At 28.2% G+C, this 24,408-nt stretch overlaps 1 protein-coding gene across 1 annotated transcript; it reads right to left on the minus strand.

Moving 5' to 3' along the window:
* Positions 1-11,394: 11,394 nt before the first annotated feature.
* On the minus strand, positions 11,395-21,191 carry LOC101235716 (uncharacterized). The gene is made up of 7 exons (XM_065807568.1): positions 20,845-21,191; positions 20,420-20,680; positions 17,599-17,811; positions 16,878-17,132; positions 16,145-16,627; positions 12,343-12,555; positions 11,395-11,999 (listed from the first exon to the last, which is right to left on the minus strand). Exons 1-7 carry the CDS (start codon positions 20,930-20,932, stop codon positions 11,716-11,718), a joined length of 1,797 nt encoding a protein of 598 aa, XP_065663640.1. The 5' UTR covers positions 20,933-21,191; the 3' UTR covers positions 11,395-11,715.
* Positions 21,192-24,408: the final 3,217 nt, after the last annotated feature.

The following is a 24,408-nucleotide window of genomic DNA, read 5'->3' on the forward strand; positions in this document are numbered from 1 at the left end:
GAGATATTTTTAGCAAAAAAAATTAAAAATACAGTTATCTTTTTAATATATAGATATATGCTTTGTTATGGTTCTGCTTGTTATTGATACTATTTAATATTACATAAATATTTTTAATGAAATTTGAAATACGAAAAATATGATTATCTTTTAACAATTTTTTGGTTTTCTTTTTATATTTCCGTCTTTACTAGAGATTATTATTAGAAAACATAGACTGCCATTACACCCTACCTGATATAAAAATATATCAATATAAGTAAAAGTGAAAGTTTAATCGGCCTTCAGTTTTTACGGCATTTTGCGCGATGTCAAGGCCTGTTATTATAGGTCGTGTGTGTGACGAAAAAGTAAAGATACTTTTGCATCCAGTGGCTATTGCACCCATATTGTTTTTGTTTAACTACTTATCCTAATTGATCACTTTTTTTCAGGGTTCTCCTCATGGGTTCAAGCTCATTACGCATAATATGTGTTCAATTACCCATAATACGTTAGTCATTGTAAGTAATAAATTAGGAAATAATTATTTTTGAAATATTGTAGTCATTAATGACTTCGACCTGGCTAATAATTAAAATTGCTCGACTAATAAGGTTCCTTATTAAAATTGCTCTCTCTCTCTCTCTCTCTCTCTCTCTCTCTCTCTCTCTCTCTCTCTCTTTCTCTCTCTGTCTCTCTCTCTCTCTCTCTCTCTATTTATATATATATATATATATATATTTATATTTATATATATTTATATATATATGTTGATGTTGCAAGGTATTAGATGCCATTTCTGTTAGTAAACTTAATACCTCAGATGGAAGAAGTAACATAAGATGATTCTGATTTCTTCTATGTAAGTTAATACTGGATATGATAGGATCTAAGTTATCTAAGACTCTATGAAAAATATCTTCTAGATTTTTTTCTTTACTGGTTTTACGAGGATGAAATTGTCTATCATGTTTAAAAACTTTATGTCTGGCTTCAGACCCTTCTTCACCAAAATAACCTATTGGTAGTACTGTATTTTCTAGAGTTTGTCTGCCATGTATTAAAACTTTATGTACAGTTGCAGGCATCGGATACCAAGGATATTTAGACATAATGTTTTGCCGTATCAAAACAATATTTTTCAAATTTATCTAAATTAGTTTGAAACTGGGAAGAAATGGATATAAGAATAGTTTTAAATTTTTTTATCAATTCTTCATCCACGTTAGTTATTTCGGAAAATTTTTTAACATTTTCAAATGCTTGGCACACACTATTACCATCGTTGGTACTTCCAAAACCTCCTACTTTTGGTTTATCCTAGTGAGGGTGTAAATTTTTAAATAACCATTGTTGTGTTTTTTTTTTCTACATAAAAGAATTTTCTTGTTACTAGTACCACGAATTTGCCATTTACACAAATCATATTTGTATATGTGGACGATGAATTCAAAAAATCGTATCCAAGCTTGCAGTGGACTAATGCCATACTGTAAAGTATTAGGTTTAGGCTTAAATAATTCTGGGATTTTGAATTCCTGCACTTTAACAAAATAATTGCGAGTAGCTCCACATATTGGACAAGCTTGGTTTGATTTTGTTCCAGTTAATATATTCAAAATTTTGCCATCAATTGGCTTCATAAATATATGAAGCTGATTTGAATTTTTTTATTATTAGAGAAATAAATTGTTATTGGCTCTAACTTATTTATTTGCCCGTCAATATCTTGTTTTTCTTTGAAAATGTGTTCGTGGATTCCTTAATGAATTCGACTTTTAACGGTCTAGAAAACCGCACAGATTGAGGAATGCGATTGTTCATAAGATTTATAATCTTCTGAGTTCAAGCGGAGTGGTACGACAGTTGCCACAAATAAATTTGAATCAGAATGACATCTAGCTCTATCAAAGTTTTGTTTATAGGCAGAATAACTGGAACTGCCATCAAAACCATAACTAAATATCATCTCGGCTATAATTTTGTCAGTATTAATGGATTCCATGTACTGAAAAATCACTTCTTGTTGTAATTGTACAACACGTTTCACTGTATGCTATAAGAAATTCTTTAATAGTACTTGTTCAATGATATCGGAAATTGATATACCATTTGGTCTACATGCTAATTTACAATTTGTAATCTGGATGTTTTTTACAATTTTTGATAACAGCTCCTTGTCTAATGTTTTGATACTGTTGTTTATTTAAATTAGAATCCAAAATTAATTCTAATGCTTTTTTGGCTGTATAACGTACTGTTTCTTTTTTTGGTGAAAATACAGTTTTTTTAATTTTAGTTGGCCGAGATGGACTTGTGTTCAATTCTTTTAGAACTAATGCTAAATCACGATTCTTTTGCTGACATGCAGCCATACCTGCTGCTTGTAATATATGAGATGTTTTGTGCAAATTATCCTAGCATAACTCTGATGCTTTCAATTTCTTGTCCTGATCCGATTTTTTGGTATATGATAATCTTGGTTGTCCAGAAGATGTTAATGGGAATTGATTGACTTGAAGATGTTGATGGAATTGCATCATCAGTAAATGTAGTTTCTCTTTTCAACGAATCTGAATTTTTACTTTTAAATCAGTATATTTTTCTTTGACAATCTGACCATTTTTTTAGAATTATTTAGAGAGAAATCAAAAGCTGAGGATACCTTTTGATACCTTTAATTGCTTTCATAAATTACAATACGAATTTAGACATAACCATTCTACTACACATCCACAAATTGATTTTACAGAAACAAGAAATGCTCTTGATAAAAATAAGTTTGTTTGTGGTGTTTTCCTCGACCTGCAAAAAGCATTCGACACAGTAAATCACGATGTTCTTCTTGCCAAATTACAATACTATGGTGTACGTGGAATTCCACTTAAATGGTTTAAATCCTACTTAAATAACAGACTTCAATACGTTACAATTAAAGAGACATCTTCATTAACCAAAACTATAATTTTGGGAGTTCCTCAAGGGTCAATATTGGGGCCTCTGTTTTTTCTTGTATACATCAACGAACTAAACACCTGCATTAATAATAATTTAACATACCATTTTGCCGATGACACTAACCTGTTAATTGTTAAAGGTTTGCTTGAAAAAATGCAGTTAAAAACTAATGAGGCCATATTTTCTTTTATTAATTGGCTTAGAGCAAATAAAATTTCACTAAACGCTACAAAAACTAAAGTAGTTGTCTTTAAAACCAAAAACCAAAAAAACAAAGAACAATGCACTTTTAACATTTATGAAAAAATATTTAACTTCGTCAAAAACTGTGAAGTACCTTGAAGTTTGGCTGGATGAGAGTCTTTCTTTTAAGTACCATCAAACTTACAGACTAAGCTAAATTGATCAGTTGGAATATTAGCCAAGATCAGACATTTCGTAAATTTTGAAACACTTATGAGTATTTATCATGCCATATTTGGATCGCACCTTAGGTTTGCATGTCAGATCTGGGGTAAAAAGCATGTCAGATCTGGGGTAAAAAAAAAAGTCCTTTTAACCAACTAGTTTCACTTCAAAACAAAACCCTTAAAAATGTTCACTTTTAAAATTTCCTATTTGACAATGTTTCTCTGCTGTATAAATTATCCAAAGTTCTTAGGTTGAACGACAATATTACTTTTTTAAATTGTTTATTTGTATGGGATTATGTACATGATAAACTTCCGATTTCCTTTAAGGACTTTTTCTTTCAAATATGTAGCAAACATTCTCACTTCCTAAGATTTTCGGTGAAAATTTGCACCGAAAATCAGAGTTTTTGGGTCATTTTGACTTTTGAATAACTTTTGAACCGTAATTACATTTGACTTGTAGTTAATTGTAACAACAACAATAAGAAAATAAAATACTACAATTTTATGTTTTTAAATCTGTCGGAATTGTCCAGAATCAAATATTTTACTGACTGAGGGTTTTGACTGATTTGTTAACTTTTGGAACCGTATTAATATTTTAAAATAACTTTTGGTCCGTTATTACATTTGACTTGAAATTTTCCATAGTGATCCAACAACTATAAAGAAATAAAAAACCAAAAAAATTTTTTTTAATCTCTTGAGCTCGTCTAGAACCATCTATTTTACAGACTTAAGGGTTTTATATTATTTACTAAGTCTCGGATAAAAATGGGTCATGTTATAATTGCACCATGCAAACATGCATAATGGAAGTCAAATAATACATTATTTGAAAATTATTGTACAATTTACAGACCGTTTAGTGAAATTATGGCATAAATAATAGACCGGTCAATAAATTACAGAAACAGGGCTGTACAAACCAATTAAGCATACCACTTTAAATACATTTGATATTTTTGAACCGATACTACATTTGAATTGAAATTTTAAATAGCGATCCAATTTTTATTTAATCTGTTGGAGTTATCCAGAATTGTTAATTTTACAGACTGAAAGATTTTTACTTATTTAATTATGTTTTAGAGAAAAAATTTAGGGTTACGCTATAATTACCCCAACAAATACATATTTGTTATATAATACATATATTTGTTATATAATACATATAAATACATATTTGTTATATAATACATTTAAATTTGTTATATAATACATATAAATATATAAATACATATAAAGGATTACGGAATCTAAAAAATACTTCATTTTGAATTTATTGCCTAATTTACAGAAGGTCAGTAAATTACAAAAAAAGAAATGTATCAACCAAATGGGTATATCAACTTCAAATACATTAGATATTTTTGAACCAATATTACATTTGACTTGAAATTTTAAATAGTGACCCAATTTTTATTTAATCTGTCGGTGTTATCCAGAATTCGGGGTTATCCAGAAAAAAGGAATCATGGAAACCAAATAATACTTCATTTTGAAATTATTGCCTAATTTACAGACCGGTCAGTAAATTACTGTGAAAGAGCTGCACAAACCAATTAGGCAAATTGGCTTTGAATATTTATGATTTTTGAACCGTTATTACATTTGATTTGAAATTTTCTATAGTGATACAAAATTATACGAAAATTAAATGTCATAATTTTTGTTAAACCTGTCGGGATTATCCAAAATCGTTTATTTTACAGACGTATTTTTTGTATAATTTTGTACACGAACAGGGTTCGTGTAATGGTTGGAACACTTTGAGTCGTAATAGCCTGAGAGAAGTAAGGAAGATTTAACTAGTAAGATTAAGTGTTAGTATCAGATTATTAAAATTGGACAGATGTCCAGTAAAAAGTAAAAGCTTATGTAGAAAAAGTAGGTACACATATTCCCTTCTATTGTACATCTGTCTACAACTGTCTAAGTATAGTCTTTTGTATTACGTAGATTCGTGTATTATTGAATACGTTGCGTTAAAAAAGTCCAACCAGTAGGAATTTGTCATTCTATAGAAGTGTTTTTACTTATTTGCCTAGTCTTGGAGAATAAAATTTAAGGTTATATTATAAAAACTCCATGCAAACATGCATAAAGTATCATGGAATCCAAATAATACATCTTTTTAAAACTATTACTTAATTTACAGACCGATAAGTAAATTGCTGTGAAAGGGCATTAAAATCTGTCGGAATTATTCAAAATTACCTATTTAATAGACAGACAAAAGATTCTTTAATAAAGTTACAATTTTATTTTAAATGAAAATAACTTACAGCAAATGCTTCCTGAAATTTTAAGTATTTACAACAGAAATAGCAGGTATAACAGCAGAAACTCTACCTAAAAATGTAATAAAATTATTATTAAAAATACGAATACATAATCTGTTAAAAATATTTTGTTAATTCATTTCAAAAATTATAAATTAAAATAAATTATAAATTAACAGTTCAAACTAAATAAATATAAAATAAGAAACATACTCTTTAAGAGTCTTTATGTGAACTATTGACAACATAAAAAAAGTTTTTTATTCTAAAACTTATATCTTGGTTTTTAGTGAATGATTAGAAGTAGCAAGTTTCAGTAACGAAACAACTTAATCATTTTTAATAATAGACATCAGCGAGAAGGTAAGCCAAGTTGTCTATCAACACAAAACATCACAACAATAGCATCACAACCACAAAATATACAGACCTGTGGCACTAAATGCTGCTAAATCACACTGGTGTTACCACTCAGCTAACAATGTTAACTTCTGTCCTCAACCCTCTACTGTTTCTAACCAACATTAATGATCATCCTGAAAAGCTCACAGGTATTTGTTAATGATTTAAGAAACATATGGATTTCAATCATCTCATCATCGATTACCTTTTCATACTATCCTCTCATGGAAATCTATACAATTATACTATACAAATCATTGCAAAGTTAGTATTTTTATGCAATATTATAGTATTATATTGTTCCTAAGTGCTCCAAAAATTCTTATTCATCTAGTTTTTTCCCTAGAACATCAGTTCTTCGGAATTCGCTTCATTCATTTTGTTTTCCTGATTCATAAAGTTTGCAATATTTTAAGTTGTCTGTTAATCATTATCTTGCTCTATAATCTTCATCTTGGCTCTTCCAGTAACTTCCAACTCTTAAAGTGGTTCCTTGCAGTCTTGTTGGAAATAAAGATTACTTAAAAAAGAAAAAGAAAAAAAACTCAATCTCGCGTGATTTAACAAAGTATTATTTAAGCTCTGATGTTTCTCTCGATGGTGCTTCTTTTGATGTTATTGGTTTGTTACCTTCTGTTAGTTGCACTATCCCTATTTCTAGCCATACTAGTGAATTTGTTCCAAAAGATGTTTCTGCTTTTAAAAGTTAATCTTCTGATTAAAACTTAAAAATTGCGAATGATGTTTTTCATAGCTCTGTAACTCCAACTTATATTGTATACATGCCTTTAAAAAAAAACTCTGATGATTGTCTTCTTTAACTCGAACTTATTTTGTATACATGCCTTTAAAAAGAAATTCTGATGATTGTCTTCTTTAACTCCAAATTATATTGTATACATGCCTTTAAAAACAAACTCTGATGATTGTCTTCTTTAACTGCAACTTATATTGTATACATGCCTTTAAAAAGAGACTCTGATGATTGTCTTCTTTAACTCCAACTTATATTGTATACATGCCTTTAAAAAGAGACTCTGATGATTGTCTTCTTTAAAATCAAATCAACTGTTGAAACAAATGATTCAATATTAACGGAGAGTTTGAATTACTTTGAAAATCTTACAGAAGAGCTAAGGGAAAGAATTGATGATTTTGAAAGAAATGTAGTTGATGTTTTTGAAGGAGATAGATATAATGAGGAAATTCGCTCTGTATATTACAACCTCTTAAGTAAAAATTTTTCAGTCAATAATGTTGAATCTGTTATCAGAATTGTTCTACAAAAAATGGCTGGAACTTCATGTGACTTCCAAAAAATACTTTAGCTGCTGAATTTTTTTGTAAAATGAACCTTTTATCAAAAGCTCAGGTTAGAGAGGCTATGTTGAATAATACACACAATGTTCTTCATACAAATGGCACAAAGTACAATACTAATAAGGTTAGTAATTTTCTAGTATTTCCCAGCATTCAAATTTAACAGCTTAAATACCTTTCATAAGTTCAATAACGCTTTTGTAATTACCCATTATATTTAATAAAAGCAGAATATACTTCGGTCTCTAAAACAGTTTGTGACACAAAATGAGACTATGAGCACTTATTCCAAATTAATTGGTTTAAAGCTTCATTTGGATTTCGGATAAACCCATGTAAGCATTTTTATAAAAGATTTTCAGAGCCAAAATCTTTAAAGATGCTTTTAATATCTATGTTTATATCTAGAAGCAAATTTAAATGTGCTTTGTAGGTTGTACCTTTGATTTTATCTTGTACTTGTACCTTCAAGTTTATCTCTTTGCCATTTACACTGGTTTTTTATTATTCGAAGGCAAAACCAATCATTACATTCAACCAATTACACAGCACATACATTGACTTCTTGAATGTTTTTATTTTTTATCTCAGGAGACGAGTAAAAACTATAACTCCAATCACAAAATATATTCTAGTTTAAGGTTATGCGAGAGTTCCAATTTTTTTATCCGGTCAAGGCAAACTGTGACCTTGTCACCACAATCTCAAATTCCAAAGTGAACTATCATAAATAGGGTGCCCAGAGGTCCTAATTTTATCAGGATTATCCTGATTTTTTAGAAGCTCTCCCTGATTATAAAAATGTCCTGATTTTGTCCTGAAATTCGGATTCCCGTCCTGATTTGTCCTGAACTTTTTTTAAACTTTAAGATAATCAAGATTCAAAGCTCGAGAAAGGTTTCAGGCAATTTTAAATTGACTATAAATTCAAGACAGCTCAAGAAATAAATGATGTGTTAAACTATTTGCTGTGTGAACCTTAAAGGTGTTGTAAATCTGGTCTAATATTCGCCAGAGAATAATTAGCGGCTCACATTACAATAAGGATTTTACGCACGTGCTCAGAATCACCTAATGACAAATGAACGTGTAATCACTTTTCTAAGCCACTTGGGAATTTCGTTGTGAAATGTTCTATGTGGTTTATATTGTTTTTTTAGCTTATAATTCGTAGTCAGATAGTGAGAAATATAACGTAATAGTTGAAATATAGCTATACTAAATAAAAAGTGATTCATTAGTGTCTCAGGAAAACATAGAATAAATTCCCCAGGAAAAAAGCTGAACCTTAAAATAAAGTATGTTGCAGTCAGTTTCAACTCAATCGCTTCATTTTTAGATACATAGATTTTCTTATTATATATAATACACCTATGATTGTTTGTTTCAGGATTTTTGTACTCAATTCGATAATTTTGTATTTAATTTGAATGTTTTTATTTTCGTTGTAGTTGTAGCCATTATACAATTTAAAAGTAATTTAATTAAATTACTTTTAAATTGTATAATGGCTACAACGAGGAAGAACCTTTATTAAGAAGAATATTCTAAAGATTTGGATGGTATCAAAAAGAGTAGAAAGAGAGATTCTTTCGCATTCTGTTCACATTGTTCATTGGATATTGATATTGGAAGTACAGGCGCTCTAGCGATTTCTAGTCATTATAGTACTAAACTTCATGATGAAAATTCAAAATCCAAGTAGGGGAAAGGCGCCTATGATGGCATACGCCTATGATGGCATACCGGTCATATTTCCATTAAAATTGGTTTTGGTAAAAAAATGATTAGACCAACATGACTATACTGACTTTACATTAGTTTTAGTGAAAAAACGTCCCTTGTGCACAAGTATTGTTTTTATAATCAACAAAAATCGATTTTGGGATGTGCTGTTGTAGTTTTATTTCCTTCATATATTTAAGATTGCAATTTTACTATTAACTGAACAGAAATGAAATTTTCATGCATTTTATATTCAAGTTTTGTGCATTTAGTGGAATAGTTACTTTAATTTTATCTTTTGAACAAAGCAGACACAGCTTGTTTTAGTGAAAATGATGACTTTTACCCATGATGGCATATTGACGAGTTCTGGGTGTTGAAATATTGACGAGTTGGGAAAACCTTTTTTTTTATAAGAAAAACTTATTTTTAAGTAAAGTTAAAAGAAAGCGATGCTCCAAAATTTTTTGTTTGGTCCAAAAAATACGTAAAACGCAATATATCCCATGCGCATGCGCAAAATTTTACGATGCTGGTGTGTAGCATGAAATGGTAAATTAGGATGGTTTCGAGTAATTTCTGGCTTTTCTGAGGGAAGAATCTAAGGTTAAATGAAATCATTAAGTTACCCTCGATCCTAACTAGCCCTATCCTCCCCTATGCCATCATAGGAGCAGTGGTTGCCTATGATGGCATACTTGTGCTTTTTTTTACAATAAGAATAACTTATAAAAAAAATAAAACTGATGAAAACTCCCAGGGTAATTATTGTTCTAGATGCAAAAAAGACTTCAGCGAAAGCTTTTTGGTGCCATTATAATTTCTAAACTACCAGGTTTAGATGATCCGTATTCGGTCAATCAACTTAAAAGTGAGTTCATTGACTTTTATACAGCGGCGATTAATAATATTGAAAAGTGAATCTGCTTAGATAAGTATCCTTGTTCAACCGATTGGTTGGTGTTAAAAGCTAATATTAAATATGACGGAGTTCAAAAGTCGGCTGAGTATTTATTGCCAGATATTGCCATGAAAGATTCGTTGTTTTATGCAACAAATAAGTGAAACTCATTAATGGAAGCTTCTTCTGATAAATTAAAGAATTTGCCAATTGATAAAAAATAGTTTATTTTGTTTGGAGGCAAAAAAATTGTTGATTTGAAAACTCTAGTAAGCGTAATATTATGGATTCCTACATCAAACGCGATTGTGGAAAGAGTATTTTCCTTGTGCAAAAAGCAGTGGCCAGACAACCGAAATCGGTTGAAAGTTATAACCGTGAAATACTTGCTTCAAATAAAAGTAAATGACGAAAATTTGCTGAATCAGATATTGTCTAACAGTAAATACGTGTGAGTTTGATGTTTTATTGTAGTAATAAATGTTATTTTGAAAATTGCCACTTTTTTCAAAATGCCCTGATTATGGACCAAAGGTATCTGGGCACCCTAATTATAAAGAAGTTAGAATCTCCTTTGTCAACAGTTAGAAGTAATTCATCTAAACTGATATTTGATGACGAAACAGCTTTTTTAAATTGTGGTTTATCAATTTTAATTTTTTGCAGTATATATATATCTGTTAGATGTAAACTGTCTTTTTCTGTTTAATCTTTATTTTTATTATTAGCCATATTTAATAACTCTATAAACACATAAAGAATAAATGCAGTTATTTGTATTATTGAGATATATAAAAAAATATACGAAGAAATCACTATAGCATCTATGTTGACATCAACACAACATAAACAACATAGTTTCTTCATTTTTAAATGTCATCATCAAAATCAAAACTATAACTTGTAAATAACAGAATGCCGTAATACAAAGAAGACAATTTGAAAAATTCATTTTGCAGTTCAAATTAAAAGTTTTGTGTCAAAAAGCAAGCAAACAAAACAAAGCTAACACGGTTGCTAAGGTGTTGCTATGAATAGCAATTTTCACCCTATACCATAAAAACGTAAATTTATTTATAATGGAACGTATAATTCATCTCAAATGATATATCTTTGGAATCTGCAATGTTTAAACTAGATAAAAAAGCAACAAAAAAAAAATTAGGATTTTTTTTTTTAAATCTAGTTTTAATAAGGGTAATAAATTGTAAAATCATAGCGTTTTTTATTTTGTAAAAATTGCTAAATAAATTATTCTTAAGGTTTATGGTTATTAATATATATTTTAAAATTTCGGCTTTATGTAATGGATATTTTTGTATATTTTTAAATTTTTGCCCTATTGTTTACACCGGGCAATTGATAAAATAAGGACTAAGTTAGAATAAAAGCGTAGATAAAATGATTCTTTTTTATATAAAAGTTTTAATTTAATACTTCTTTTGCTGAAAATATATACCATAACATTTATATTTATTTAAATGCATCTTTCACCAAAAATTTAACAAAGCTTGTATTGTGTTTAAATTTATGTTTAACAAAAACTCTTTTTAACTCTGTTTATCTTGTTTAGTTTGTAGTTTTCTTTTAACTCTGGTTATCTTGCTCTGTTTATCATGTTTTTTTAAGAGTTTAACTCGAATATATTTACTATTTAAAAACTAGCTTAATAAGGTGCAATTTCTAATTTCAAAGATTTCCGATTCAAAAAAGAGTGATTAGATGGCATTTAAGTGATAGAACTAGATGCATAAAATTTTTTCATAGATCTTTTAAGGATTTTCCTTTGAATATTTCCATCAATCCTTGAATAATTTGGCTTGTAAAATATTATACTTTTTTTTCTCATACTAGTTGAGCAACATGACATAGCACACGTGTTTGGATTACAATCATTCAAGCACACTGTAGGACACACTGCGGGATTTGGATGTATAGCTTTTGTAATAGTGTCATAGTTTGTATCAGACTGAAACGTTGTTCCAATGGGATACGACACTGTTGCAATCGAGGCTTTAAAAAAATAACAGGTATAAATTATAACAATATTTAGACAATTTAACAGTAGATATAGAGTATAAGAAATTGAAAAATGTTGTAAAATTATTTTTATTATGTTATATTTAATGTAACGAAGTTTATTAGCATATATATATGTTAATAAACTTCATTACATTAATAAATATAACGAAGTTTAAAATATTTGCAATATTTTAAACGTTATATTTATAACTGTTCCTATGTTGATTATATATTGTTTGTATATACATGAGTTGATTATACTATATGAATTATTTGAATTGCTATACAAATTAGAAGGCTTTTTAAAATAAATTCATTTACTCAATGGGTTTACCTTCGCATGGATTTAGCATGCATTTTTGCCATTCTTGCAAGGGTGTGCATGTTGGTAACGGGTTAGTACATGCAGCCGTTCGGTATTGCATACCATCGCCACATGTTTTACTGCACGCAGTCCAATCAGTAAACTCTCCATGAACTTCAGTATATTTTGATTCGGTTTTTTCATGTAGCAAGTCATCGTGCATTAAGCTAGAGTATGGATCGCCTATTTTAAAATATTAAGAAAAGTTTAAGAACTAACACAAATACATACAAAGAAACTTATTGTTTATTTAATAGTGCACCAAACAATGTTGGCGATTATTTTTATTATATACATGCTTTGAAGATTAAAACGATTTTTTTTTTGCTTAAAAAATATTTTGTTCTCTACTCAAAAATGTAGTTTTGTACTACAAATGATAATGATTTTAAGTTAAAAAAAAAAACATTTTGAATCAGCCTATCCCATACCTGTAATGCTAAAATAGCAATTGACGTAAATGACGTAAAGTACCCACGATGCATACTCTAATAAGTTTGTTTGCCAAAAAAATATCCATTAGGACTAATTTTAGTAGATCCGACTAAATTTTCTTTAGCCAAATTATAATTCTATTGAATTGATATTTTATTTTTTTGAAGTTGGCTCAAATGCTGAAATATTTTGTTTAAATCTAAAAATATCTTTATCTTTACCTTATTCTTCACCGTTCCAATCTGAATTTATTATATAAAAAATTAAATAGTTTAACTATATTGTAAGAACTTAACTATAAGAAAATGCAAATTTTGAAACATTAAAAAAAAGCCTTATAATTAAATTTGCAAAAATTGTTGTGCATTTTGACGCACTTTTTGTGAAAAGTGAACAGTATTTTCATGGGAAATTTTGAAGATAAATGACTCAAATCATAGAACGGAGAAAAACCAGCTTTTTATAAACGGTATGTAGATGATATTTTTGCTGCTTTCATTTCCGAAAATCACGCCGATTTATTTTTGGAGTATATCAATAATAAACATAATTCTATTACTTTTGCAATGGAAAAAGAAAATCAATCAAAAATATCATTTTTGGACCTAACTCTAAATAAAACAAACAATTCCACAATTACCACTGTTTTTCATTAGAAAACTTTCTCGGGACTGTACACAAACTTTTTTAGTTTTACTTCATTTTCATACAAAGAAAGTCTGGTTAAATGAGTGTGGTTAAGAGCAGCCGTGGCGCAGTGGTTAGAGTTCTGGCTCAGAACCCAGAGGTCCTAGGTTCGACGCCAGCTCTAGCTTAACAAGCGACATTGGTACGGAAGGAGGCGTGAACCTCCTGTTAAATGCTCTCCCGCGGTGCTCTGTGATAAGACCGTAAGGACTTCTTGGAGCACCTAAAATAACTACAAAAAAAAAAAAAAAAAATATGTTTAATCGATAAAGCTTATAAAATAAACAACACTAGTCTCGGTCTTAGTCATGACATTAACGATCTTTTTAAAGTTCTCAAACCTAACTTGCACCCGTCTTGGTTGATTGCACCCGTATTGGTTGATTAAGAAAATCCATAGCTCTTATACAACATCACCAATATCAATATTTCATCGCGTTCGGAAAACCTACAAAATTATCAATATTTTAAACTTCCTTATATTGGAAAAATATCTGATTTAACTAAACAAAGACTAAACGCAGTCATTAAAAGATATTGTAAATCAGTCACCGTAAGATTGGTTTTTACTTCATTTTAAATTTCAAAATTTTTTTTCGCATAAGATCTCTTTCCTACAGATTTTAATTCATTTGCTGTCTATAAATTTGAATGCGCAGGCTGTAAATCCTGTTATATTGGAGAAACTACTCGCCATTTAAAGACACGAATAATCGAGCACCAAAAAAGGCAAAGTTGTTTTAATAGTTTTAATCATGCTAATTTTACAATTTTGGATTCGGCTTCCAACAAATTTATATTAAAACTCTAAGAAAGGATGTACATAGTGTGGGAAAAATCCACTATTAGCAAACAAATGAACCATGCAATTATGACAATTTCAATCTAGTTCCTTTTAACATTACCGGTTCTTTTATCTTTTTAAAACATTTGTTATATTATTTAATTGAATTTTTATTCTATTTTTTATTATAAGGTCTCTATTAATTTAACTTAATTTTACTAATTTGATTTAAGCATTTTAATATATTTTAACTGATGATGGCTATGATTTAGTCAAAACATGTATTTATAAAATAAATGATTTTAACAAAAATTAAAAAAATTGTCTTAATTATTAGAATATTTACTCATTTTGTGCTGAAGAGAAACTTATATATATATATATATATATATATATATATATATATATATATATATATATATATATATATATATATATATATATATATATATATATATATATATATATATATATATATATATATATATATATATATATATATATATATATACACTGCAGGCCAAAAGTTTCCGGACACTTGATATTTTTATATAAAAAGCTAAAATCTATCCTGTATCATTAAATTAACCAATAAAATTAATTTATAATACTTAAACTTACTAATTTTAAGTGTTTATGTAAGTTTGAGGTCAGTAATTGGGTATTCAGTTCGTAAAATTTGCAAAAAATTAAAAGTTGCCAGAAGTACTGTACAAGATACCATCAAACGATGGAAAGAAACAGACATTTTTGAAGACAAAAAAAGATCTGGTAGACCACGGAAAACAACAAAAGCAGAAGATAATAGTATAATATTGATGAGTAAAAGAAATCGAAGACTTACGGCCCCGGAAATAACTTCAGGCTTTAATAGGAGTCATTCAAAATCTATTTCATTAATCACTACGAAACGACGTCTTAGACAAGCAGGACTTTCTGGCCGTATAGCGGTCAGGAAACCGTTGCTACGGATTGGAAATAAAAAGAAAAGGTTACAATGGGCTATAGACCACCAAAATTGGACAAAAGGAGACTGGGGAAAAGTACTATGGACCGACGAGTCCAAATTTGAACTGTTTGGGCAAAGACGTAGAATTTACATCAGAAGAACAACAAAAGAAAAAATGATCCCAGAGTGTTTAGTGCCGACAATCAAGCATGGTGGTGGGTCAGTTATGGTATGGGGATGTTTTTCTTCAGCTGGTGTTGGTGACCTAGTTAAAATTGAGGGTATTATGAAAAAAGAACAATATAAAACAATTCTAGAAAACAATGCTATACCTTCTGGCTTAAGAACTATTGGTCGTAGTTTTGTTTTTATGCAGGACAATGACCCTAAACACACCTCAAAATTATGTAAGAACTACATAAAGGAACAAGAGGATAATGGTGTCCTCAAAAACATGACCTGGCCGGCCCAATCACCAGATTTGAACCCAATAGAGTTACTGTGGGAAGAATTGGACAGAAAGGTCAGACAAAAATGCCCAACATCCAAAGAGCACCTGTGGCAGATATTAGAAGAATCCTGGTTATCAATTACACCCGAAATAATAGATAAATTAATAAATAGGATGCCACGGATCGCAAAAAAAGTGATAAAAACTCGTGGGTTATTTTTTGACGAAAAGACAGTTTAATAATAATAGTGTTGTTAGTATTTTTTTTCTTTTATTTTTTTTCTTTTTTTTTTTCTTAAATAGTAACTATATGTATCTTTTATAAAATAAATATGATATAAGAATTTTTTTGAAATAATTATGGGAGTTTTAATTAAAAAATTAAATAAAATCCAAGTGTCCGGAAACTTTTGGCCTGCAGTGTATATATATATATATATATATATCTTTAAAAAAAGTAACTAACCTTCAAATGAAGAAAACATTTTTTTATCTTGTAGCAAGTGATCAACATGTCCACTAACCAGTTTATGCCAAACTAATGAAGGATTTCTGAGTAGTTTCAAATCAATTTTGCCTTGGACAGCTTTTCTTGTTGCAGTATCATAACTAAGAGTGCTCTTTGAATCTGAGATAAGTTTCATAACTTCACTGTTAACCAATGATTCTGTGTTGTCGCTAGGGTTACTGTTTAACCCGTTACCTTTATCGGCTAATTCAGGATGGTTAAATATATTAAAATGCAAATTAGCTATAAGAATATTTTTTGCTTCCATTTTCCAAGTTGTATCAAAATCAAATTCATTGGTGTTATTGCTTAACAATACCCTGACATTAAATGGTGGAGTATGTAAGTATCCAAGAGAATATGTTTGAGATTGATATGGATGAATGTAGTAAGATCCTTGTTCGTCTAACAAAGATTCGATTGTAAAAGAAGCTGCTTGAGCTAAAAAAAATTGTTAATCTACTATTTTTGTTAAAGTTGTTACTACCGAGCGAGCACACTAAGTTGGGTCAACTTCAAAGCAAAGTTGGAAGCTAGCAACGTAGTGTGCTAACTCGGGAAATAAATTTTTTAAATAACTAAACGTTTAATAGTTTAATTAGTTATGATTTTTTGTAAATATTTTTTGCTAAGATTTATTTTAATTGTATAAAATTGCTTCTTGCAATTTTATACAATTAAAATAAATTACCAAAATGAGCTGATTGGTCTGTTTTCTCCAAGTATATGTCTTTTCCCTTTCTTACTAAATAATAATCACTATATTTTTCGCTTTGAAACGAAGCAGATAAATCAACGCCAACCAGCCCTGGCTGTATAACTTTAAACATATCAGCAGGCATGCCAACTCTTGCAATTTGATCTTTGTTAGCTACTATTCCAAGCTGGTGCTGAGAAAAAGCTTTACGCAATAAAATTGTAGTGTAAGAATTCAAATCATCTTCACCTATTAAAAAAGTTAACTTCAGCTAAAAAAGTGTATATTATATATATATATATATATATATATATATATATATATATATATATATATATATATATATATATATATATATATATATATATATATATATATATATATATATATATATGTATATATATATATATATATATATCTATACATATATATATATATATATATATATATATATATATATATATATATTATATATATATATATATATATATATATATATATATATATATATATATATATATATATATATATATATATATGTATATATATGTATATATATATATATAAATATATATATATATATATATATATATATATATATATATATATATATATATATATATATATATATATATATATATATATATATATATATATATTTATAATTTGAGGAAACTTATACAAGGATCAATACTTTTTCAAGGATAAATTTAACCTTTCATAGCTTGATCTATGGCGGCTTGATCAACCGGTAGATCGCTGTAAGAACAAGTTTCATAAAAACTTTTTGTGTCATCATCTTTACCAATAAAGGTTTCATATGGTGGCTGGTTTTCTGTACAAAGAAAATAGTATTCGTGTCCAAACAAACGATATGTGTTTTGGTTTAACAAAACTCTGTATTCTTGAAAAAAAGATGCTTGATCTTCTAAAAAATATGTAAATATAAACTTAAATTTATACCAGACGCGCAACTACGAGAATGATCTACTTTTAATTAGACTTTATAAATGTTATTATAAATATAAAATTTATAAGTTTGTACGTTTTTTTTTAATTTGCAAAGCTGATAATGTTCAACCACAAAGAATATAATACATATGATATAATATATATTGCAAACAAGTTTAGCAAACTAAGTAAAATGACAAACAGATGCTTTCAAAAAAATTGGCGCGATAAAATATTTAGATAATATAAAGACTTTATTTTACACGAAAAGAAAGTTTTTTCTATAATTTTTTACAAAAATGTGTTTAAAAGCAATAAGATAAGCATAAAAATGTAAAACAATAGATATAATGGATGGCTCCATAATTAGTAACAAAGAAGTAGCAAACAAAATTAAAAATTTCAGAGCATTGCGTCAATAATGTTCTAAAAACATTTAAAATTACAGGTGGCATTTAATATCATACAAATGCAGGATTCGTGTGGTTAAAAAAAAGCGGAGCACAAAAAGCAGTCATATTTTGTATAGTAAAACCAATTTAAAGTTAAGCTATCGTGAACTTACCAACACATTGAAAGAAAACCGAGAAAAACCTCTTTCTTCAAATAGATTTAGAAATATTTTATTTACTTAGGAGTTTATGCAGCTGTTAGAAAACTGGCTGTTTTTGGTGAGATTGTCAATTTTTTTAACATCAATCTTAAAAGATGAAGGTAGTGGGAAAAAGTAAACATGAAGTAATAAATAAGAAAAAAAATTTTTAAAGGTTTAAATCTGAAAAGTATAGTTGCTTTGTTGTACTGAGGTTGCAAGATGGCGGAGGTTGGGTTGGAATTTAAAGCTGTTTTAATTTTAACGGAGTAGATTTGTGTATTATTTATAACAGCCGAATCAGTCAACATACCTATATTATTACTTTTATTATTATTTCCTTTATAAATAAAAACATTACTTAGGTATTTATGAGAACTTACATAATAAAGATGCTTTAAGTATTTATAAAAATTTATTTAATAGAGATGCTCGAGAACTGCATCAATAGAAACGCTTATTGATTGACAAAAATGATTTTAGTTTGAACAAGATATGATACCTACTCAGACAGCTCGTACAGTCAAAGTATGGGTGTAAAAAAACAAAGTAGAACTTTTGCCCTGACCAGCTAGATCATAAGATTTGAATCTCCTTGAATCTATTTAGGATGGATGGAAAAATAAATCCCGATTAAAGTCCGAAAAAACATGATATTTTTAAATACCTTTTACATCAAAGGTTTGTGCTTTATACAAACATTGTAAAACATACAATAATGAAATGCCAGATAGAAAATTGCTAAAATTTTTTTTCAGAAACTTATCTTATTGCTAGTTATAATTTAAACAGAGAAAAGAAATTAAATAATTTTTAATTTAAAAATGGTTTTGATCATTTTGATAAATTGGGTTTTTGCTCTTCAATTGGGTAATAAACCAAAATTTATCTAGAAAAAAAGCTTGACAAGATTGCATCACTAAGATATCAAAGGAGTACATAAAATAGTAGATAAACATTTTTGTAAATAAACTGAAAAATAATTATTATTGAATGTGCTAATCTAAATATTACATTTGTTCTGTTCATGCTTGTATTTAAGGACAAAAGATTTGAAATCAAATACAACAATGATCCGATTGGTATTTTGTTTGACTCTTTAAAAATAGAAAAGCGTTTATACCTGATAATTATATATATATACATATATAATTATCAGGTCTTGGTATTGATGGTGTGGTTGAAATGAAACTGAACAACATATCATAACACTTGTCTTCTAACAGTACTAATAACTCTTTAAACAATATAACAGTACTAATAAGCTTTAACTCCAAAATAACTTAGTTATTGTTAAAACAGTTTCAAAATCTCGACAAAATAACTTAATGATTGTTAAAGCATCACTGGGACTAAGAACTAGTTATGTTTATTGATCAGAACCCAGAAAAATGATAAATATTGTTAAAGCTATTATATAAAACAGCATTAATAAAATACGATTAAATTGATATTTAATTAAATGTTATTTTTTTGACAAGTATTTCCTTAAAAAAAAGTTCAAATAAAAATTTGGAGCTTTTTCTTTTCTCGTCCAAGATTTGCAGTCCCAACCAAATTTAAACCCTTGGTAGCACTTGCTCTGAATATTTATTAAATGTAAACAAAATAGCAAAAGCAGCTTATGATATTTTTCAATATTAGACTACCATGCAGAAAATAATAAATATTGATTTTTATATTAAATGAAGATGCTTGCTCTGAATATTTATTAAATGCAAATTAAAATAATAAAAACAATTTTTGATATTTTAAATAGTACACTACATATGCAAATAGTTTTTTAAAGATTGAATAAATTCCTTCATAAAATGATTTACATAAATCTTTTCTTTTCAAGTATTTTTTATTTTCAACAAACTCTCCGGTCCTTTGTGAATTTGAATAAGAAACCTACTTTGATTGACATTTCAACATCTCATAACTCTACTACTTTATTATTTAAAAATGTCAAAAATTTAACATTCAAGAAAACTAATTTAAAAAAATTTACTTTGTTTATCACTTGTTACGTTATTTAGTGTCATTGTTCTATTGACGAGATCATCCATTTCTGCTTGCAAATAATATCCTGGAAACTTGACTGATTCAAATGAAATTAGTTCAGTCTTTCCATTTGCTGCAGGGTTATGTTTTAGAAAAACGTCTGCACCATCATTAAGCTCTGAGAGTTTAGGTTTTTTTCCTGGATAAGCATGCAAGCTAAGTGTCTTATCCAAAGCATCTATGCGTTCTGTGAAAGTCACGTAATTTCCTGCCGAAATGATTAATTTTGATTACTAATCATAAAAAATATATTCAATTTTAATGAATAATCATAAAAATATAGTAATGGAAAAAATAATGGAAAAAATCAATCTAATTGAAATTAAACATAAGGACACAAAATTTTTTGAAAGTGAAAGTGATTTTAATTACCTTTTTTAGTACTTTCTGTTTTTGCACATTTTATTATGTGAATATTTTTATACCAAAATAAAATTACATATAACCATAAAATGTGCATGTTAGTTTGCAAATAAAATCTGCTGGGTTAAAGTAAAACCAGCAAATATTATAGTTTCTAGTTTATAAAAGTAGGCGCTTCTTGCACATAAAAATTAACAATTGTTTAAAACCTGAAATACTGGGAGAATCTTAAAATATTCAAAATAAAACATTATAAAAAAAAAGTCTTTTAAACAATATACAACCAGTATTCTTTTTTTCTTTATACAATGGTCTAATAAAAAATCTTTATTTTGTAAAAATCATAACATTAAAACATTTTTGCAACCTTATAATCTGGTTTTACAACCCCCGTATTTTGCAAATAAACCATGTACTCTCAAGCATAAAAAAATGTCGTTTGCGTGAAGTGTTTTGTTAATACTTTCTATCTGAAACTGTCATTCTTATATATATAAACGCTTTTTAAGCAAGCCTATATAACATAAAAAATCTATTTGTGTGCGTGTCTGTGTCTGTATATATATATATATATATATATATATATATATATATATATATATATATATATATATATATATATATATATATATATATATATATATATATATATATATATATATATATATATATATATATTTAATAGAATTATTTGATAAAAAGGAGTTTGTAAAAAAGGTAATTTTATTTGTAGAAACTTCTGTGCACCATTAATTTCAACTAAAAGAGTGCTCCAAAAGAAAAGGAAAGCTAAAAAGGGATACGCAATTACACATAATATGCGATTAGTCTTATTATCAATATCTTTGTGTCTCTTATCACTATCAAGGACATTTACTATATCATCTAGATATATGACTCTTCAAAACATCCCATCAATGAGTTGAGGCTGAAAAGTAGCTGTAAGTTTTTCCCATTGTGCCAAAGAATGTTACAGACTTATTACCACAACCTACTTTACGCACCAGCAATATTCAGAGAATGCAATAACCATGGTTCAAATTGAAATTTGGAATAGATTCCCGAAATTCTTTTTTGGACCTCACTTATATGCCCAGCCTTTGTAGTTGCATTGTCATAGCTTTGAGCATAACAATTTCCTCTTTCTAGTTTATCTGCTGCTAGCTTGTTGAAAAGATGAGCTATAACTGTTTCTGCTGTTTTTCCACTTAACTCAATAAAATCAACCAAAGACTCTAACATATTCAATTCATTATTTTCAATATGCAAATATCTACGTCAAGCTACTTTTAAAGATTTAAAGAAAGCCACATCTAGAGGTTGATTTATATGTATCTATGTACTATTAGGTGATAGGCAAACAAATAGTATATATTTTTTTCACAAGCATAAACTATTTTTTAAGAGATATGAGAAGTTAAGATATTGTCAAACGAAACTTTAACTCCTGATTTCATTTTAAGAAGGTAAAACTATAAAAAAATACCACTCTTCAAAAGCTGCTCCGTCAAACCAACTACTTTTAGTGTTGAAGTATCTGACTTAGGACCTCCTACACACCAAGTTGACCAACAAAAGGTGGTAGAACTTCACCCTGCAGGATTATCTGATATCAAAATGGAAATGCTTGTCTTCCAAGTGTTTCTTATATATTACAGTTTTGGATAATCGCTGAATATAATTTTTTTAAACTTCTTGATCAATCGTTGCTCGAGATTTGACACAAATCTATTTATAAGCTGTGGATACTTTTGTAAAAATGAGTTAACTAAATCAGGCTCAGAAAAAACTTTAGGCTTTTTTACTTTTTTTCCTGAACTAATTAGATAGTTATTCAAAATATGACGTATATCTATTTTACCGATTGGAAATCCAAAATCACTCAATTGAATGGTATATTTCACAAAAGCAGCCATCTTGAATTTGGAAAAGAAATATGGTTTACCAGGTTTCAAGTTGTGTTTTCCTTTCAATTTGTAACAAATCATTCTTCGACTAATACCATATTTGGCAGCAGCTTGCTTTGTGTAAGCTTTTACATTTTACCTCTTTAAGATATTTGTATAGGTCATTATTCGTATAGTCTTTATATTTTTTTGGCTTTGTAACAACTTGACATCTGGAAATAACATAAATGTTATTTTTATTTAGCATAAAAATTAATGAAAACATTAAAATTTATATGTCATAACTTTGCTTGCATATACAAATTATTTCAAATTTTTTAAAGTATTGTTTTTAGATAACTAAAGACAGTTGTGGTTATTTTGCACATTGTGCAAAGTTATCCTAATTTTGTCCAAAATAGTAATTTATTTAACAAATTGGTAATTTTTATTCATATATATCAACAATCACATTAAAACATAAAATACTTCTAACTAATATTATGGTGAACATTTACTCACCTTAGGGTCCAGTTCTGGTCTGCTTAACAGATAAAAGTTGCAAGAAACTATTTGCGTGGCTTTTTTCTATGTTTAAGTAAAATTACTTGTGTAGAAAGAAATCTCTTTAAAATGACTATTTTACACTATTTTCTTAGTAAACCTAGCACAGCTGATTTCAAAAACCTAGATTGCACAGCTGATTTCAAAAACCTAGATTGCACAGCTGATTTCAAAAACCTAGATTGCACAGCTGATTTCAAAAACCTAGATTGCACAGCTGATTTCAAAAACCTAGATTGCACAGCTGATTTCAAAAACCTAGATTGCACAGCTGATTTCAAAAATGTTTTGCAATTGTATCTCAAATTTTAAACTGCTAGTATCTTTGACTTTGGTTGTGCAATTTATCCATGGTTGTGCAAAGTTACCCAAACTTATGGTACTTTAAAAGTTATTTTTAAAGACATTACTTAGTTTTTAAAAGTACTATAGCTATATTAAATAATTATTTAATATAGAATAAAAATTGTTAGATTTTACTTTAATTGTAGTTATCAGATTTTACTTCCACTGTAAATTCATTTTATATATTAATTACTTAAACACACAATTAATACTTGATTTGTCATCAATATAAACTAAGACGTCCTCAATGACGATGTTATGCGTTGCGATAGATGATAGAACATTAGGCATGACTAACGTCTTATCATCATATATATATGTATCATATCGCTTAAACGCCTACCATCATATCACCTATCAGCGATACACCTATCGCCGATAGGTAATATGATGGCGTTTAAGGTGATGGCGGTGATGTAAACTTTTATTGGTGATGGTGATGTAAACTTTTAATGGTGGTGTAACTTTTGGTGATGTAAACTTTTATTTTTTTCGTGTAATCTTGAATCCAATTGATTTTTTGCAATGTTTTATTGAAATCAAGTTGATTTTGTAATGTTTTATGTAAAATCGAGTTGATTTTTTTGTAATGTTTTATTGAAACTGTCAGAATTAAGGTAAAAATTATTTTAATTTTGTTGATGCTACTGCATTTTTTTAAAAGAAGCATTACATTCCAATTATAGAATCAACTTGGGAAACAGATTGGAACAAATGGTCCCTCGAAAGTTTATTTTCAGTGCAACCAGTTACATCAAATAATGGTTTAAAGTATAGT

The sequence above is a fragment of the Hydra vulgaris genome, chromosome 10, assembly GCF_038396675.1.
Source record: "Hydra vulgaris chromosome 10, alternate assembly HydraT2T_AEP".
Taxonomy (NCBI): domain Eukaryota; kingdom Metazoa; phylum Cnidaria; class Hydrozoa; order Anthoathecata; family Hydridae; genus Hydra; species Hydra vulgaris.

Coding starts and splice junctions, on each gene's coding strand:
- LOC101235716 (XM_065807568.1), bottom strand. CDS start 20,932: ATGCACATTTTATGGTTATATGTAATTTTATTTTGGTATAAAAATATT. Junction 17,133..17,598: donor CATAGATCAAGCTATGAAAG/GTTAAATTTATC, acceptor CTTTTTTAATAG/GTGAAGATGATTTGAATTCT. Junction 12,556..16,144: donor AATGTTTTCTTCATTTGAAG/GTTAGTTACTTT, acceptor ATTTTAAAATAG/GCGATCCATACTCTAGCTTA.